Source organism: Salvelinus fontinalis, chromosome 11 (genome assembly GCF_029448725.1).
Source record: "Salvelinus fontinalis isolate EN_2023a chromosome 11, ASM2944872v1, whole genome shotgun sequence".
Classification (NCBI taxonomy): domain Eukaryota; kingdom Metazoa; phylum Chordata; class Actinopteri; order Salmoniformes; family Salmonidae; genus Salvelinus; species Salvelinus fontinalis.
In genome coordinates this window covers 14,554,196-14,573,481 of record NC_074675.1, presented here as the reverse complement: position 1 = coordinate 14,573,481, position 19,286 = coordinate 14,554,196, and the positions used below count along the sequence as shown (strand labels likewise).

Genomic DNA, 19,286 nt, shown 5'->3' with positions numbered 1-19,286 from the left:
CCATCCATTATATCAAAATGAGAGTTTAAACCATATTTTAAGGCTATACAGACTTTGTTTACATTTATATTGTTTACAAACATTGGAGTAAAACATGTTTGTATTTTGGGTTCTGATGGGGTACGACAGTTGAACTAAGCCCAAGGTATTTATAAGTTATATTCCTCAAGATTCAATAGGTATAATTAATTTATACATTTAAAAAAAATGGATGTTGCATTTAAGGATTCCAGCTTTAAATAAATTTGATCTGTTCAATTTATGAATTTAATTGTTAATTTCCAATTTAGGTATTTAAATTTACTTCATAAACTGACTGAATTGAATAATAATTTTGCCCCTAATCCTGGTTGGTGGTGTGTCTGATAGGGCCAGTCTCATCTGCCCTGTGGGGGAGACTGTCGTCTGGGCTGATCTAATGCTTCAGGTGGACCCTGGCAGCTTGGACGCAGACCAACGTGAACAGCTGACCAGCAGACTGGCTGACTATCTGCGAATGGCTCCTGGCTCCGTACACCTCATCTCGCTCAGGGGCCCCACTGCAAAGAGAGAAAACCAGGGTGTGTAAGCAGGATCCCGACTGCCCGCACTACTCGGGGAAAGGGACCTTGGGAAGAGGGCAGGCTGCCGAGCTCTTGTGACCGGTCGGTTATGGGGTGGGGGAGCAGTTATCAGACTTAGTCCTGATTTTGGTGCATAGCACTGCCTCAGGTCTGCTGACCACCATGTTGGGAGTCCCCATACTAGGGTGGAGGGTTCTCTGCAAGGGGTTGCTTTCTAGGATCAGGAGGGGCCTGCAACCTCTGAGTCATACAGCCACCCCAAATGCAGTTCTCCCACCACCAACGCAGGTGCCAGAGTCAGTCAGACTGGAGCTTTCACACATACCTGCTCTGGAGCCTTCTACTAGTTTGATGATGTCATACCCCACAGCCATCATGGAGACACACACTGGGACCCCAAACCTAGAACTAACACAGGCCTCAAGTTACCCTCTAACATCCTGTTGCTTGTGAGGGTGTTTTGCAATCACCACCATCTGGCACGAGAGACGATTTGTTGTCCATGCCTCTCAAACCATCCCTACTCACCCCAGAATGTTTCACACAATCACTGAAGAGGCCTACATTTCACACAGCCACCAAAACAGAGACGGTATCAACTGTTAGTATGTCCAGAGAATCAAACCATTCTCAGCACCAGGCTGGAGAGTATGACACAACTTCAAGCTTCTCATCAGGTCCAGTTGAGACGCGAGGTTTCTTTGGGCCTTGCTCCAACTGGAGTACTTAGAGCATCTTCCCAGCCCATGTCTCCTTCAGCTGCCTCCTCAGGTTAGTTTACTACTAACTTTCACATCACATTTCTCATGCATAACTTCCTCTCTGTATGAACTTTGGCATGATGTAATGCTCTTTCTAAATACGTACTGATGTTATTCCAGGGCCCTCCAATCTCCCTCCCAAAGTGTTGCAGTCCATCCCACTTCTGGAAGCCACAGTCGGCTTCCCTTTCCACCACACAATACCATCAAGGGCCTTTCTGGATCCAGAGGATGGAGAAGCAGAGTCCCTCTCCCTGGAGCTGACGTTCATAGATGGCCCTCCTGTGACTCTGTGGTCCTGGGTGGTCTTGGATGGACTTGAGCTGCACGGTGTCCCTCTGGAAGTGGACCTGCAGTTTGCCCCTCTGCAGCTGCTGCTGGCTGCTCGGGACAATCAGGGCCTGGCTGCCTGGCTCCCCCTCACCTTGGACCTCCACCGAAGCCATGCGGAGCCCTGCCACAGCTTTAGCCTCACGGCTCACCGGAGTCTTCACGCCATCCTCAGCCAGCGCCACAGGGTGGAGCTTCTCCTGGACAAGCTGTCCCGCTTCTTCAATGACTCTGGCAGCCACCACCTTGCTGTGCTGTCCCTGGCACCTGGATCCACTATTGTGTCTTGATACAACTTCACCCTATGCCAGGTGGGGGGGTGATGGTGTCGAGGGACAGTGCCCTGTGGGTCGGGTCTGGCGTATGTGGGAGGAAATTAGTTCAGAGGCCAAACAGAGTAGCCCTGCGTTCAGCCAGGCGATTCTTCCAGAGTTCCCCATCAGCAAGGTAGGCCCTGAGTTTCAGGCGTGACTGTTTCTCCAGCCCCAAATACTGCCACAACTATAGCCTCTAGTCCCACTCTTTCCCCCAGTACTCCATATCCCACTTCTGTCAACACCGTCTCAGCCTCGGATCCCACTGGTGTATCAGTGCGACAGACAGACCCCTATCATTGGATGGCCATTGAGTTGACAGCTTTGCTAGTGGTCTGCTGCCCCTTTCTGGCAGTCACCCTTACATTTACAGTTTTCTATAGAAGCCGTGTGAGGGTAAGGACTCTTGCGATTTGGCTCTCAGAGGGGGTTGTCCCAGGTCACATCATGGATCTGAGGACAATAAGGCCAAGGATGCCTCTGCTGTTCCGACCAAAAGTACCCCCACTTCCCCCGAGGTTGTGGCGTAACGCCTCACCAGCCAGTGGAGAGCATCTCTCTCCCACATATCTCCAGGGCAGACAGCCTTATCAAAGAGCAGTGTCTTATCACCCACCTCCACAATACCAATTCCCACCACAATATCCACATAAAAGACCATGGGAACACAAATCCCAAGAAGAAAAGCATACAAACAAATGAATCCATTCTTGGAAGTGAGGTTGTGACATGTTCATACACACTAGTCATGTCACTACGAGGGTTATACACACACTAGTCATGCTACTACGAGGGTTGTTGAGACAAATGTGTTGCACAACCGTTTTGGAAGACAAAGTATTAATGGATCTTAGGAGGGCAATTATAAATGTACCTTTTATACTGGAACGTTGTATTGCTGTGATAATCTACACACATTTGCACTGCTATGTACCAAAACGTACAACATAAAGCATGAAAATTGTCGCTTTTCTTTTCATTGAGGAATCTTAAAGTAGAATTAAGATACAATATCCATCATAGCTGGATTTTACTATATTTCAGACAAAAACCTTCCAAACTGACAAAACTGCATTTTGTTATGAGACTTGATGCCAACCATTCGCAGTCACCGTAGCATTAACCTAACCATGAGAAAAATAGAACGGCACAGAAAGAAAATACCGCCTGTTGACAACTTTATTGCTTTATCACAATATGTGAGCCTATCCATACAAACGTGGGTAGAAAAACAAACAAAAATCACTCTAAAAATTACAAAGTCTGACTGTTATCCATTCAACTATGCCTGGTATAGACAGAGTAGGGGAGGACAGTCCATACACCTCAGATTGACATGATGTCTGGTCCAAGCTCATATTCCTGCTGTGGTAAGGTGTTCGGTGGAGTGGGTGCATCCTGTAAAGAGACAGGTCACATCATCTGGAGGCTTTCCCATTCTCGTGGAGGTCCATTCTGTTAACAATAGAAAAAAAGTAAACTGATTATTTATCATAAGACCGTCTACTCCATAACAGGCACTGGACAATCAGATTTCAGTCAAGAAAACAAACTACAACATCTCTATCAAACATTATAAACTGGGTGGTTCGAGCCCTGAATACTGACTAGCTGACAGACGTGGTACATCAGACTGTATCCCACGTGTATGACAAAACATGTATTTTTACTGCTCTAATTACTTTGGTAACCAGTTTATAATAGCAATAAGGCACCTCAGGGGTTTGTGGTATATGGCCAATATACCACAGCTAAGGGCCTGTATCCAGGCACTTCGTGTTGCATTGTGCATAAGAACAGCCCTTAGCCATAGTATATTGGCCATATAACACACCTCCTTGGGCCTTATTGCTTAATTAGAACTAGAGGCTATAATACACTGTGATGTGGGGAATGGTTATTTACAGTACATTATCACACACCCATTCTCATCTTTAAGGTGCTGGTATAACTCTGCCTTGTTGTTCACAGAGCTGATCCTTCCGGCAAACTCCTGGTGTTTCCTGGAGTTGGCCACAGTGATTCTGTTAGTCCACATGGTGAGCAGGGACACCGGACCTACATTGTAACCACAGGCCGAAAACACACAGAAGCAGAGAAATCAATGAAAAGGAAAAATACATGTAATGGCACACCTTATCAATGTATTGTCTCTGAATAAAAAAGGTAATTAATGCAGTGATGAGACAAAACTAGTAATAATAATAGAATACTACTCATTGCAATGACAACCATGAACTTGGCATTCAACAAATATGCCAGTTCACACCATGGATCTGAGGACAATAAGGTCAAGGCCAACCAGAAGGGGGGTGGGGCATGCACCTTTGGCTTTTTCAGGTGGTTGGATCTCTTCCAGACGGGGCTTCTTGTTGAGAGGCTCTGGCGAGTCAGGAGAATCCTTTATGATCTCCGACTCCCCCTGCTCCTCCTTTCCACGCTCTAGTGCCCCCTTCAGCCTGGTGGAGGAATCAAATCAAATTTTATTTGTCACATGCCCCGAATACAACAGGTGTAGTAGACCTTACTGTGAAATGCTTACTTACAAGCCCTTAACCAACAATGCTTTAACTTCTTTGGGATAGGGGGCGGTATTTTGACGTCCGAATGAAAAGCGTGCCCAAAGTAAACTGCCTGCTACTCAGGCCCAGAAGCTAGGATATGCATATAACTGGTAGATTTGGATAGAAAACACTCTAAAGTTTCTAAAACTGTTAAAATAATGTCTGAGTCTAACAGAACTGAAATGGCAGGCGAAACACAGAGGACAAACCATCCCCCCCAAAATAAATGTCATCCTACCACTGATTTCAATGGCTGGCACTTTTATAATAGGGCGAAATCGTGCCCAATTGCAGTTCCTAGGGCTTCCACTAGATGTCAGTCTTTAGAAAGTGTTTCAGGCTGGTTTTTGGAAAAAAGAGCCAGAAATTGTAGTTTTTCTAGGTGGCTCCCATTTTGGCTGTAGTGTTTCCAAGCACGTGAATGAGAGCGCGTTCTTTGGTATTTTTCTCCGGTAAAGACAATAACGATTTTCCGTCTTAAATTATCGTTTATTTACGTATTAGGGTACCTAAGGTTTGATTATAAACGTTGATTGACTTGTTTGGATAAGTTTATTGGTAACGTTTGGGATTAATTTTGTATGCATTTTGAAGGAGGGAAACCGAGTGTATTATTGACTGAAGCGTGCCAGCTAAACTGAGTTTTTATGGATATAAAGAAGGACATTATCGAACAAAGGGACCATTTGTAATGTAACTGGGACCTTTTGGAGTGCCAACAGAAGAAGATCTTCAGAGGTAAGGCATATATTATATCGCTATTTCTGACTTTCGTGTCGCAACTCCCTGGTTGAAAATGATTTGTTCTGCATTTGTGTCCTGGGCGCTGTCCTCAGATAATCGCATGGTTTGCTTTCGCCGTAAAGCCTTTTTGAAATCTGACACGGCGGCTGGATTAACAACAAGTTAAGCTTATTTTGATGTATTGCACTTGTGATTTCATGAAAGTTTAATAATTATAGTGATTTAATTTGAATTTGGAGCTCTGCAATTTCACCGGAAGTTTTCGAAATGAGACGCTAGCGTCCCACTGATCCGCAATTAAGAAGTAAAAAAGTGTTAAGTAAAAAATAGATAAGTAGAAAATAGAAAATAAAAGTAACAAATAATTAAACAGCAGCAGTAAAATACAAAGGTACAGAGTCAATGTGCGGGGGCACCGATTAGTCAAGGTATTGAGGTAATATGTACATGCAGGTAGAGTTCAAGTGACTATGCATAGATTATAAACGGAGAGTAGCAGCAGCGTAAAAGAAGGGTTCTGGGTAGCCCTTTGATTAGCTGTTCAGGAGTCTTATGGCTTGGGGGTAGAATGCAACACAGTATGACAGTGACTAGGAGAATACCAGGGTAAAATACTAAACCGGTATATACAGTACCAGTCAAAAGTTTGGACACCTAACAAGTGCTCAGCATATGTGGGAACTCCTTCAAGACTGTTGTAAAAGCACTCCTGGTGAAGCTGGTTGAGAGAATGCCAAGAGTGCAAAGCTGTCATCAAGGCAAAGGGTGGCTTGGGGTGATTTGTTTACCACTTTTTTTGGTTACTACATAATTCCATGTGTGTTATTTCATAGTGTTGATGTCTTCACTACTTTTCTACAATGTAGAAAATAGGATAAATAAATAAAACATTTTTTTTATTTATTTTACCGTTATTTTACCAGGTAAGTTGACTGAGAACACATTCTCATTTGCAGCAACGACCTGGGGAATAGTTACAGGGGAGAGGAGGGGGATAACTGAGCCAATTGTAAACTGGGGATTATTAGGTGACCATGATGGTTTAAAAACCCTTGAATGAGTAGGTGTGTCCAAACTTTTGACTGGTACTGTATATATATATATATATATATATATTTTTTTTTTTTATTCTTTTTCAGACAGGATTTTTTTCAGAATCACAGAGTTGATTGGATGCAGGTCTGTTGTTTAAAACAGGTCAGGCTGAGGTCCAACAAAATGTGTGTCGTGTCACCCTGACCTCTCTGACTCCTGCCAGCTCTTGTCCTCTGAATCCTTGTTGATGTTCTTCTCTGCCTTGTCCTCTTTGTCCTCCCTCTTCCTCCCCCGTTTCTTCCTCTCCTCTTCCTCGGGGGGTTTGCTGCGGCAGGCGATGATGCAGTCCAGAACCCTCTGGTGTCGCTCGCTGCCCGCCACGTGGGTCTTCACCAGAGTCTCCAGCTCGTTCCACATGATGCGGTACTGCTCATCCCTAAAGCCCGGAGGAGCCATTAACCAGTCAGGACAGGAGACCAGGCACACACACTGAACTTATATGGTTCCCTCCTCCAAACAGTCAGAAAGCAACACAGTTACACTTTCAGACTCTCTCCCCGATTCACTCTCTCCTGCACACATCCCTAACATACAAACACACACACACACAAACAGACACGTACACACACACACCCTGTTTCCCACCCCTAAACACTCAGGGAGTGACACTAAGTCACAACATCAGTCTCTCTCTCACACAGAGCCAGACTACCTTTTAGGGCCCTTTCCCCTGGAGCCCACAGTGGAGATGGGAAGAGGGTCGTTCTTCCTCTCCATATCCACCAGGTTGTAAACGGTCTTCTGGCAGGTCAGCAAGTCCTCCTCACTCAGACTCTCCTTCACTATGAGGTTAGCCAGCGGAACTACCTGGATCACACACACCACACACAATTAACACATACACAGTCACACACATACAATGAACACACATTTCACACACCGTTAAAAAATAAATCAAACGAGTGACGTGAGGTGAGCAACTGTGCAGTGTGTGAAAGAAGGCTGTTGTCCTGCTCACCGCCTGCATGTTGAAGATGGTGGTCTGGGAGATGATCATTGGCCAATAGCGAGTGTAACGCTCCAGCTGGGCTTTGGCCCGCTCTGCCGGGGGCTTCCCACTAGCCTCAGTGTCTGGGGACTCTGGGACAGGAGTCAGACGGTTCTCCCTCATGAACTCGCCAAAGTCCTGCGACAGACACACCAAAAAGACTGGTATAAAACTTTTGGTCCCACTTTAGAATAAGTGTATTTTATACCTACCAGTGTTAACATGGTAGTTACATAGACACAGTGTAAATATAGGATATTACAGGTACACATTGTTACATAGAACACAGTACACAGCTGTTACACCAATTCATTGTTTATGTGTTTTCACGTTGACATTTTATATGCATTAGATTTGTAAACAAACTCCAATTAGTTGTGGCTAAACATCCTCTGCCCCTTACAGGGATGCCCCTTACAGGGATGCGGTAGTCAGTCACTATGGGGTAGAGGAGGAATGAGTGGGAGGGGCTTACAGTGATGCGGTAGTCAGTCACTATGGGTAGAGGAGGAAGGGGTGGGAGGGGCTTACAGTGATGCGGTAGTCAGTCACTATGGGTAGAGGAGGAAGGGGTAGGAGGGGCTTACAGGGATGTGGTAGTCAGTCACTATGGGGTAGAGGAGGAAGGGGTGGGAGGGGCTTACAGTGATGTGGTAGTCAGTCACTATGGGGTAGAGGAGGAAGGGGTAGGAGGGGCTTACAGGGATGTGGTAGTCAGTCACTATGGGGTAGAGGAGGAAGGGGTGGGAGGGGCTTACAGTGATGTGGTAGTCAGTCACTATGGGGTAGAGGAGGAAGGGGTAGGAGGGGCTTACAGGGATGTGGTAGTCAGTCACTATGGGGTAGAGGAGGAAGGGGTGGGAGGGGCTTACAGTGATGCGGTAGTCAGTCACTATGGGGTAGAGGAGGAAGGGGTGGGAGGGGCTTACAGTGATGTGGTAGTCAGTCACTATGGGGTAGAGGAGGAAGGGGTGGGAGGGGCTTACAGTAATGTGGTAGTCAGTCACTATGGGGTAGAGGAGGAAGGGGTGGGAGGGGCTTACAGTGATGTGGTAGTCAGTCACTATGGGGTAGAGGAGGAATGAGTGGGAGGGGCTTACAGTGATGTGGTAGTCAGTCACTATGGGGTAGAGGAGGAAGGGGTAGGAGGGGCTTACAGTGATGTGGTAGTCAGTCACTATGGGGTAGAGGAGGAATGAGTGGGAGGGGCTTACAGTGATGTGGTAGTCAGTCACTATGGGGTAGAGGAGGAATGAGTGGGAGGGGCTTACAGTGATGTGGTAGTCAGTCATTATGGGGTAGAGGAGGAAGGGGTGGGAGGGGCTTACAGTGATGTGGTAGTCAGTCACTATGGGGTAGAGGAGGAAGGGATGGGAGGGGCTTACAGTGATGTGGTAGTCAGTCACTATGGGGTAGAGGAGGAAGGGGTGGGAGGGGCTTACAGTGATGTGGTAGTCAGTCACTATGGGGTAGAGGAGGAAGGGGTGGGAGGGGCTTACAGTGATGTGGTAGTCAGTCACTATGGGTAGAGGAGGAAGGGGTGGGAGGGGCTTACAGTGATGTAGTAGTCAGTCACTATGGGGTAGAGGAGGAAGGGGTAGGAGGGGCTTACAGTGATGTGGTAGTCAGTCACTATGGGGTAGAGGAGGAATGAGTGGGAGGGGCTTACAGTGATGTGGTAGTCAGTCACTATGGGGTAGAGGAGGAATGAGTGGGAGGGGCTTACAGTGATGTGGTAGTCAGTCACTATGGGGTAGAGGAGGAAGGGGTGGGAGGGGCTTACAGTGATGTGGTAGTCAGTCATTATGGGGTAGAGGAGGAAGGGGTGGGAGGGGCTTACAGTGATGTGGTAGTCAGTCACTATGGGGTAGAGGAGGAAGGGGTGGGAGGGGCTTACAGTAATGTGGTAGTCAGTCACTATGGGGTAGAGGAGGAAGGGGTGGGAGGGGCTTACAGTGATGTCGTAGTCAGTCACTATGGGGTAGAGGAGGAAGGGGTGGGAGGGGCTTACAGTGATGTGGTAGTCAGTCACTGGGTAGAGGAGGAAGGGGTGGGAGGGGCTTACAGTGATGTGGTAGTCAGTCACTATGGGGTAGAGGAGGAAGGGGTGGGAGGGGCTTACAGTGATGCGGTAGTCAGTCACTATGGGGTAGAGGAGGAAGGGGTGGGAGGGGCTTACAGTGATGCGGTAGTCAGTCACCCGGCCCCCGCAGCCCTCGCTAATGGAGGGAGGGTCCTCCAGGGTGGAGCGGGTGCTATTGAGCACGTGCAGGAAGATCTCCCCGCCGTGGCTGCTCAGCATGTGGCTGATGACCTTTGACCCGGACTTCCTGGGCTGCTCCAGCAGCACTGAGCGACCTGCAATGCAATCAATCACCATCTGTATTTCAACTACATTTGTTTGTATTTTCCGTATGCAAGTAGTATTAACATTTAGGGTAGGGGGTAGAGGCAAGGGGTCGGGGCAAAAATATTCAGGCTCACCGTTCAGCAAGAAGTTGGTCAAACACGATGAGGGTCGGCTGTTGACGTCCGTAGGCGAGATCCGATAGGCTCCAGTGCAGTAGTGCAGTTCTGAGCCACCAGTTCACACACAGACACACACGCAAGAAAGATGGGAAATATCCAGATAAGCCAAAGGAGAATATTACAACAGAAAATGCTCTTGGGATTTTGATGTGTCGATATCAAGGACATTTTCAGCCATTTTTCAATCTCTCCTTTTATCTTTATAATTTCAAACGCCACTCAAGCCCCACCTCTACCGAGACTTTTCATTAAGTTAGCGCGACAACAAATAACAAAGTTTCCCAGGGTTCATGGTGCCTACCTACACTGTTGGTGCGAGGAGTGCACCACTTAAGAGTAACTGTCTCCTTAAGTCCACTGTCTCGACTCGTACTACCAGCCATGTGCAGGTCGCCTGAACAACAGAAAAAGAGGAGAGATGAAAGGGAGAAACTGAATGTTTACTGTAGTGGTTTTATGGCCAAGCCACTAAAAGCCACAATAATTTAGTGGCCAAAACAATACAGAATATTTTATTATTATTTCTTAAAACCTCACCACTTTTGAAGAACTCAAGATGGGCGTCCCTGTGATGCAGGAGCTCTACGTCGTAATTGGCCGACGTGTTGGCATGCTGCTCCTCCTTCACACCCACAGGAGACGGAGAAGACCAAAAAAAGAGACTTCAGCAAGGTATCCTTTTCATTGACATTGTAGTCATTTGGCAGACACTCTTATCCAGAGCGACTTGCAGTAGTGAGTGCCTATCCACTGCTGTCAAGACAAACAAATACTGCTGCTTCATGTTAACAAGGGTTCGAGAAGTACCAGAAAATGCATAAACCACTGATCTTTGCATCGTCTCTCTTCCGTTTTTCCTATATGGTAATTCCGGTGATGTGAAGATGGATAGCTGTGGTTGTTGCAGTCTAAAGTTTAAGGGTCTGACGTGTATTTCAATGAAAAGGGCTAACCCAGATAAATTACATGGGACTACATGGAGGACAAAAAGATTTGGAGCGAAAGTTAGGAGATAGGCGTCTACCTGCCTATCATGGCTAGGGACTAAATGACTTACTATTCAAATGAGAGAAAGAGAGAGGGAAAGGAAAGGAGGGACAGAGGGTGGTCTGATATCAATACGTACTACTCAACACAGCACAAAGGACCACAACAAGACACTACAAGGAGGGACTGCGACCAATCAACTCTGAGGTAGAGAAGGCACCAACAAGGAGTCATACAGGACATGAGGCCGGGGGGGGGGGGGGGGGGGGGGGGGGGGGGCAAACTACAGGGCACATAATGTGTACATTCTCATCCACCAAACATGCTAACACTCTCAACTCTGATTGGCTGCTGGAATGTCAAGTGGACAATCTGTGGCCAATCAAAAGTGAGGGCTGTTGAGCGTCCGATGGATGGACAAAACCAATCCACACAGCCTTGCGTTCCGCGGTCCCTCTTGGTGTGTGTTTAAGAGTACTGACCTGCTCGCAAACATTTAATGTGGGCTAGCAAAACAGAAAATACAGCATGAAAACAGCAGCGGTTCCAAGAGTCATTTCAACATGATGATGAACAAATAAAGAACAGTGTGTAAAATAATAGTGCACAATGGCTGACGGGGAAGAAGAATGAAGTTTGGGACATTTTGGGGCCGAGGATGGGGTGGGGGTGTGGCAAGGTTAGGGTATCAGAAGGTTGAGGCGAGTGAAGCGATAGGTGCATTGGGTGGAAGGGCCAATAGAAAATGTGTAATGTGTTGGTTTGTGGATGCAGAGAAAATAAGTGGGCGGGTCAGGATAGGTCATTTTGCAGACGGGACGTCGCCCTTTTCAAACGTTCGTCCAACCTTCAAAAATAGCCCATCTTATACCTTAAATAACTAATCTAACATCAGTCATGACATGAAGGAGGCGGGAAAATAGTTAACTCAAGACTGCTAGGACACAGCCCTGAAGGAAGTAATGGGTGGGAGTTAGTGAAAAGGGTGAAAGGTTATAGATGGGGCTGGTGAAGGCCTGAACCTTGGGAGAGCTAGAGGACAGAAGATGTACCTTCATTGGGATGTTGGTGATGGTGGTGGAGGCAAGGTCAAAGTGCTGCTGCACTAGAATGTTGAGTTTGGTGGCCAGGTGCCTCCCTGCCCGCACACTGTGAACCTCGCTGGTCAGCAGAGAGGAGACCTGCCGGTACAGAGGAGGACTATCTAGAACTTTAACACTAACAAAGTAGCATGCAATTTTTTAATTGTATGGCATCTCTATAGAACTTTGTAACTACAGCATGTGGAAATGAGCACACGTTTACAGGATACTAACAGTATACTTTATCTACATCAGATTAAGTATGCGTTTGATATGACAAAGTGTGTTTGGAGCGATGTTATACATATCTAGATTAACTTTAAGACTAGGTCAAAACAGAGTCAATTTAATGCAACCCTGAGAAGGTTTAAACCTACCTCTTTCTTTGGCCGGTCTGAGACCAGGGTGTCCTCTCCTTGAGGGAAGATGTGGACGAGCACCAGCTCACACTGCTGGATAGACATCAGTCTGAAACACAGAGACACATTGGAATGCATCGGAAAGATTCAAGACACTTGTTTAGGATCCTCTCGAAGCCCTTTTAAGATGCCCAATGAAATTAACCCAGTCTAACCAATCTCCTCTAAATCCATTTGAGTTCTCCCATCAAAAATCCCCCCCAAAATCTGACTTCTAAAGTTCATATTTTATCCCCACTAAAGAGTGTAAAAACAGTGTTATTCTCTTCTCAATCTCTCATACCTGTCTGAGCCTGCTGCCATCTTGTTTTGCTCTAGAATGGTCTCCTGCACACAGTCCTCCAGCATTCGCACATGGGTGTCACTGTAACAGACAGAAACACACAATACCCCATTAGGATTTCCATGGATGCCTTCAAATATGGGCATTACTTCAGTATCTACAGGTTCTCAATTAATAACCAGGTTTAACAGAATCAATAGATCATCTCTTTTGGTACTATCCTTCGGTGGCTCACTTTTGGAGTCAGGTCCAGGAGTGGTTGTTAAGTCATAATGTCTGTTCAGAGGGACCTACAAACAGCACTGTTAGGAGATCTGAAAAACCACCATCAATCAATGGGAAATATGAGTATTTATTTTAAGGGAAATCTTGGCACAAACAGAGAGGTTTAAGACCTTCGTAAGTCTTCACAGTAAAATAGAATAATGTATTGCAAAAGGAAATATTAAAACTGTAGTGTACTGGGAAAGATGGGTTAGTCTGTGGACATCTGAGGGTTGGAATTAAGATTGTAGTGGTCAATTTGTCAGGGCATGGACTCTACAAGCTGTCGAAAGCATTCCACAGGGATGGTGGCCCATGTTGACTCCAATGCTTCCCACAGTTGTGTCAAGTTGGCTGGATGTCCTTTGAGTGGTGGACCATTCTTGATATACACGGGAAACTGTTGAGCGTGGAAAACCCAGCAGCATTGCAGTTCTTGACACTCAAACCGGTGCACCTGGCACCAATTACCATATCCCGTTCATAGGCACAAATATTGTGTCGTGCCCATTTACCCTCTGAATGACACACACACACAATCCATGTCTCAATTGTCTCAAGGCTTAAAAAATTCTTCTTTACCCTGCCTCCTCCCTTTCATATATACCAGGGCTCCACAACCCTGTTCCTGGAGAGCTACCCTCCTGTATGTTTTTGTTCCAACACCAGTTGTAACTAACCCGATTCAACCAGCTAATTATAAGAATCAGGTATGCTAGATTTGGGTTGGAGAGAGAATTTACAGGACGGAAGCTCTCCAGGAACAGTGTTGGAGAGCCCCGATCTACAGTGATTGAAGTGGATTTAACAAGTGACATCAATAAGGCATCATAGCTTTCACCTGGATTCACCTGATCAGTCTATGTCAGGGTACCCCAACTGGCGGCCCCAATTTTTTTTTTTATTATTGTTGGACATAAAAGACTGTAAAAAGACCAGCAAATCAGCTCCAAGTGATTTTAATTTCAGAAATCTGTTCCAAAGTATTATCACGCATAATAGAAATGTGTAATTGTATACAAATGTCAGCAAGGTTTGAAGTGCTTAGGGTTTAATCTTCTGTTTGGGCTTCTTGTGGTCAATGTGCAGTCTATACATTATTTGCAATTATGTTCCGGCCCCCTAAACATTCACAAATGAAAAAATAAATAATAATAACATTTTCAAAAATCAGCCTGCAGCTGAATCCAGTTGATGATCCCTGGTCTATGTAAAGTACACTCAGATGTATATATATAATTGTAATGTTTTCCACGGGTCCTACAACTAGTGGAGAGGGGGGGGGGGGGGTAGGGGCATAATGAAAAAATATATATACAGTACCAGTCTAAAGTTTGGACACACCTACTCATTCAAGGGTTTTTCTTTATTTTTTATATTTTCTACATTGTAGTGAAGACATCAAAAGTATGAAATAACACATATGGAATCATGTTGTGAGCAAAAAAGTGTTAAATCAAAATATATTTCAGATTTGAGATTTTTCAAAGTAGCCACCCTTTGCCTTGATGACAACTTTGCACACTCTTGGCATTCTCTCAACCAGCTTCAAGAGGTAGTCAACTGGAATGGATTTCAATTAACAGGGGTGCTATGTTAAAAGTTAATTTGTGGAATTTTTTTCCTTCTTAATGTGTTTGGTAGGGGTGGTATACAGAAAATAGCCTGATTTGGTAAAGCCCATATTATGGCAAGAACAACTCAAATAAACAAAGAGAAATTATTACTTTAAGACATAAGCCAGCAGCATACCACCCTGCATCCTACTGCTGGCTTGCTTCTAAAGCTAAGCAGGGTTGGTCCTGGATGGGAGACCAGATGTTGCTGGAAGTGGTGTTTGAGTGCCAGTAGGAGCCCCCCTTACCTCTGGTCTAAAAAAATATCCCAATGCCCCAGGGCAGTGATTGGGGACAATGCCCTGTGTAGGGCGCCATCTTTCGGATGGGAGGTTAAAACAGGTGTCCTGAATCTCTGTGGTCACTAAAGATCCCATGGCACTTATTGTAAGGGTGTTAACCCCAGTGTCCTGGCTAAATTTCCAATCTGGCCTTCATACCATCACGGTCACCGAATCATCCCCAGTTTACAATTGGCTCATTTATCCCTCTCCCCTGTAACTATTCCCCAGGTTGTTGCTGTAAATGAGAATGTGTTCTCAGTCAACTTACCTGGTTAAATAAAAAAGGTCAGTTAATCCAGAAAATGTCAAGAACTTTGAACGTTTCTTCAAATACAGTCACAAAAACTATCATGGAACTGGCTCTCATGAGGACCGCCACAAGAAAGGAAGACCCAGAGTTACCTCCGCTGCAGAGGATAAGTTCATTAGAGTTACCAGCCTCAGAAATTGCAGCCCAAATATATGCTTCACAAAATTCAAGTAACAGACACATCTCAACATCAACTGTTCAGATGATACTGTGTGAATCAGGCCTTCATGGTCAAATTGCTGCAAAGAAACCACTACTAAAGGACACCAAAAAGAAGCAGAGACTTGCTTGGGCCAAGAAACACGAGCAATGGACATTAGACCGGTGGAAATGTGTCCATTGGTCAGGAGTCCAAATTTGAGATTTTTGGTTCCAACCGCCATGTCTTTGTGAGACGCGGTGTGGGTGAACGTATAATCTCTGCATGTGTAGTTTCCACCGTAAAACATGGAGGAGGAGGTGTTATGGTGCTTTGCTGGTGACACTGTCTGTGATTTATTTAGAATTCAAGGAACACTTAACCAGCATGGCTACCACAGCATTCTGCAGCAATACGCCATCCCATCTGGTTTGCGCTTAGTGGGACTATCATTTGTTTTTCAACAGGACAATGACCCAACACACCTCCAGGCTGTGTAAGGGATAATTGACCAAGAAGGAGAGTGATGGAGTGCTGCATCAGATGACCTGGCCTCCAGAATCACCCGTCCTCAACACAATTGAGATGGTTTGGGATGAGTTGGACCGCAGAGTGAAGGAAAAGCAGCCAACAAGTGCTCAGCATATGTGGGAACTCCAAGACTGTTGGAAAAGCATTCCAGGTAATTGCTGGTTGAGAAAATGCCAAGAGTGTGCAAAGCTCTCATCAAGGCAAAGGGTGGCTGGCTACTTTGAAGAATCTCAAATACATTTTGATTTGTTGAACACTTTTTTTTGCTTACTACATGATTCCATGTGTTATTTTATAGTTTTGATGTCTTCACTATTATTCTACAATGTAGAAAATAGTAAAAATAAAGAAAAACCTGTGAATGAGAAAGTGTGTGGATTTGGGGATTTGAAATTATACAAGTAATGTTATTTGATAGTTCCAAATCTTTCTGTTAATTTCATAGCTGATCTATCCCCTAAAAAAATGGTATTATAATAAATAAACAATAAACAATTATTTACTAATTATGTTAATGTTTACCTCTTGGCGTTTGTGAGGCAGATAATGCGCCCCCTGTTGGCCACCCTGTCAGCAGTGTCCATGAGGGTGGTGCGTGCCTCGTGCTGGTACTCAGTGATCTTACACAGTGACTCCACCGCTGCCACCAGGCCGTGCAGGACGCTGCAACACTCAGGGTCCTCCTGTGGGTTAGGTGGACCCACAGCTGCCAGAGCAGACATGAGCTATCACACGAAAGCAGGTCAAGTCAACAATACATTACAACAAAACCTCTATCTGGACATGATTGGTTAACCTCAAAATGAGACAATGAGATTGGTAGTAGTGTAGTGAGTATTGCAATAACAAAAAGATGTATACTTTCAACAATAGATTGCTTAGAATCATAGAACTGGTGCTGTACAAAATTGCTGCCCTGTTGATAAATAAGCATCCATCTCTCGAAGATGGAAATAAAGTACCTCATGAGTGCTTTGGTCCTCTTGCCTCCAGCTGTTCAGAATGTGGAACTCTGAATCACTCACAATGTAGTTGATCTGAAACATAACCACTGAAGCAATATAATGTGCTGTGCCCAACTCGGAATATGAATGAACACAGACAAGTTGGCCAACGCACAGACAGACTATACTCCGTTCTGACCTGGGCTACAACAGACTAGACCGCCAGGCTATGGGATGGAGGGACTCACCAGTTTCTTGAGGGGGTAAACGTCGTAGAGGATGCGGCAGTACTCCATGGAGCACTCCACAGCACAGGTCCACAGGGACTTGGACACTGGGGCCAGCGGGATCATGCCCTGGCCACGGCTCTTGGTCAGCACGTCACACTCCACCTGCTGCCGACTGGACTCTGCCATATAAGGGCAGTGGTCGACCACGAAGGCTGTCTTGTGGGAGACTGAGAACATCATCCCTGGTTCAGCCCTGTGTGAGTTCTGCTGAGGTGATAGGAGATATTTCGTCTGGTGTTAAAATACCATCTCTTCTCAATTTAGATAAAAAGAGCAAGGCACCAGTAACGTTAGCTAGCTGCAGCCTACGTACTGACACCAATTTACATTGCTAATATATACAGTAGCTAACTAGGCTGAAAGAGAAACATGCCCTATGACAATGTCCTTTAGCTAGCTAACGTAAGTTAGCTGAGATAAGTTACCCTGGCCCCTGCAATGTCGTTAGGATAACGGTCGTTAGCTAGCTTGCTTACTTAACTTGGCTAGCTAGATTTAATTACAAGCGTTAGCTAGCTAGCTAGTTTCCAGAACGATTAAAAAACTTCATTGCTACGTTAGCTAGCTAGCTAAGTAGTGGGTGAGCCGTCTGCAGAAGTACCTGGGACCGATGAGACTGAGGCGCGTCGATTTGCCAACGTTAACCCAAGCTAATGTTGGTTTAGTTTGCTATCCAGATTAGCTATCAAACATAGTTAGCTTAGAAATGAGTCTAAATTAAAGTAAGGTTTTCACACCATATAGCACCCGTATTGTATGGTTCCTTTCCACCAACGAAAATATGGATTGTAGTTGTACAACTAAGTTAATAGCTATCTATGTAGGTAATAAAAAAAACGACATAATGCTGAAGCAAAAAAAAATCAGAGGCGGCTGTAGATGTTATTGATGGAACCATGTCCGTCGTGTATGGATGGTCCGTGTCTTACTTCAACATATTTTCATGGTTCCTGTCTTCTTTGCTTAGATAAATTGAGCAGGGTTCCCCAAGTGGAGGCCCGCGGACCAAATTTGGTTTAATTTGACCCCCAAGTTTTCAGAATTTTCATTGTTGGACATAAAAGGCTATAAAACACCAGGAAAATAGATCCAATTGATGTTAATTTTGGAAATATGTCCCCAAGTATTCCCACTCATATGTTTTTCATTTAACTAGGCAAGTCAGTTAAGAACAAATTCTTATTCTTTCTTATTCTTCTTTACAATGACTTTCGGTGACTGGCCCAACGCTCTAACCACTAGGCTACCTGCCGCCACGTATTTGATTGTATGCCAAAAATATATAAATGTATTGGATTTATATAGCACTTTTCTACCAACTGAGCTACCATTTTTGTGTCAGAACATTCACCATACATCAGCTATCAGGTGGAGAGGTGAGGAGTGATGTATGCCAATTAGGAATGAGGGGGATGATTAGGCGGCCATGATGGAATGTGGCCAGGTTGGGAATTTAGCCATGACACCGGGGTGAAAACCCCTACTCTTACAATAAACTTCATGGGATTTTGAATGACCACAGAGTCAGGACACCAGTTTTAACGTTCCATCCGAAAGACGGCCCCCAATGTTCCTAAACGTAATCAAGGTTTGAAATTATTCTGTTTTAGTCAAATATTAAATCTGTTTAGGCTTCTTGCGGTCAATTTGAAGTGTACGAATATGTTTTTATTATGTTCCGCCCCCCAGACCATCCTCTCGAGAAAAAATTGGCCCATGGCTGAATTTAGCTGATGATCCCTGCTGTTGAAAATGTGCACAATCCATGTGCAGCATATGACACGTTCAATTTAAATATTTTTCATTTAAATCGTATAAATCATGTATTTTGACAAATCATGTATTTGCTTTCATTTCAATTTGTCATTGTGGCTATACTCTGTATTATGATAAGAAAGGTTGGAACAGTATTTGTCAGGGCACAATTATGATGGGGAACAGTATCTATTTGATAGGGAACAGTATAAGGAACAGTTGACCCAAACCTATCTGATGGGGTATCAGTACCTGATAGGAAGCAAAGATGGGGAACAAAAGTATCTGCGAACACTGTGATATGGAACTTATTTAATGGGAAACCGTATGGGAACAGTAGGTACATTGAATATGGAACAGGGAACAGTAGGTCTATCTAATATGGAACAGTATCTGACAGGGAATTTGGTTGGGAACAGAACAAATAACAAGATGTGCTCGATATTCATTGTCAACACTCAAGATATAAAATTCAAAAGGGACTCGCACATCTG

The 19,286-nt window shown here is 44.9% G+C and overlaps 1 protein-coding gene across 4 annotated transcripts; it reads right to left on the bottom strand.

The window, feature by feature from the left end:
* Window positions 1-3,129: 3,129 nt before the first annotated feature.
* LOC129865116 (integrator complex subunit 13-like) lies at window positions 3,130-17,971 on the bottom strand. 4 transcript variants are annotated; one of them, XM_055937612.1, is made up of 17 exons: window positions 17,639-17,971; window positions 16,996-17,244; window positions 16,766-16,840; window positions 16,326-16,528; window positions 12,660-12,740; window positions 12,335-12,425; window positions 11,928-12,056; window positions 10,426-10,510; window positions 10,190-10,282; window positions 9,844-9,933; window positions 9,539-9,717; window positions 7,330-7,497; window positions 7,024-7,178; window positions 6,517-6,747; window positions 4,294-4,427; window positions 3,891-4,026; window positions 3,130-3,423 (listed from the first exon to the last, which is right to left on the bottom strand). In XM_055937612.1, the coding sequence occupies exons 2-17, from the start codon at window positions 17,215-17,217 to the stop codon at window positions 3,387-3,389; spliced, it is 2,109 nt and encodes a 702-aa protein (XP_055793587.1). In that variant the 5' UTR covers window positions 17,218-17,244; window positions 17,639-17,971; the 3' UTR covers window positions 3,130-3,386. The 4 variants fall into 4 exon arrangements, with proteins under 4 accessions (XP_055793587.1, XP_055793588.1, XP_055793585.1 ...); XM_055937613.1 differs by having other exon boundaries at window positions 16,996-17,241; XM_055937610.1 differs by having other exon boundaries at window positions 17,775-17,971.
* Window positions 17,972-19,286: the final 1,315 nt, after the last annotated feature.

What these genes read in the sequence shown, in the direction of transcription:
- LOC129865116 (XM_055937610.1), bottom strand. An exon ending in TCACCAACATCCCAATGAAG is followed by an intron (nt 10,511 to 11,927) that starts GTACATCTTCTG and finishes GTGGGTGTGAAG; the next exon opens with GAGGAGCAGCATGCCAACAC. An exon ending in CACCTTAAAGATGAGAATGG is followed by an intron (nt 3,424 to 3,890) that starts GTGTGTGATAAT and finishes TATTGTTAACAG; the next exon opens with AATGGACCTCCACGAGAATG.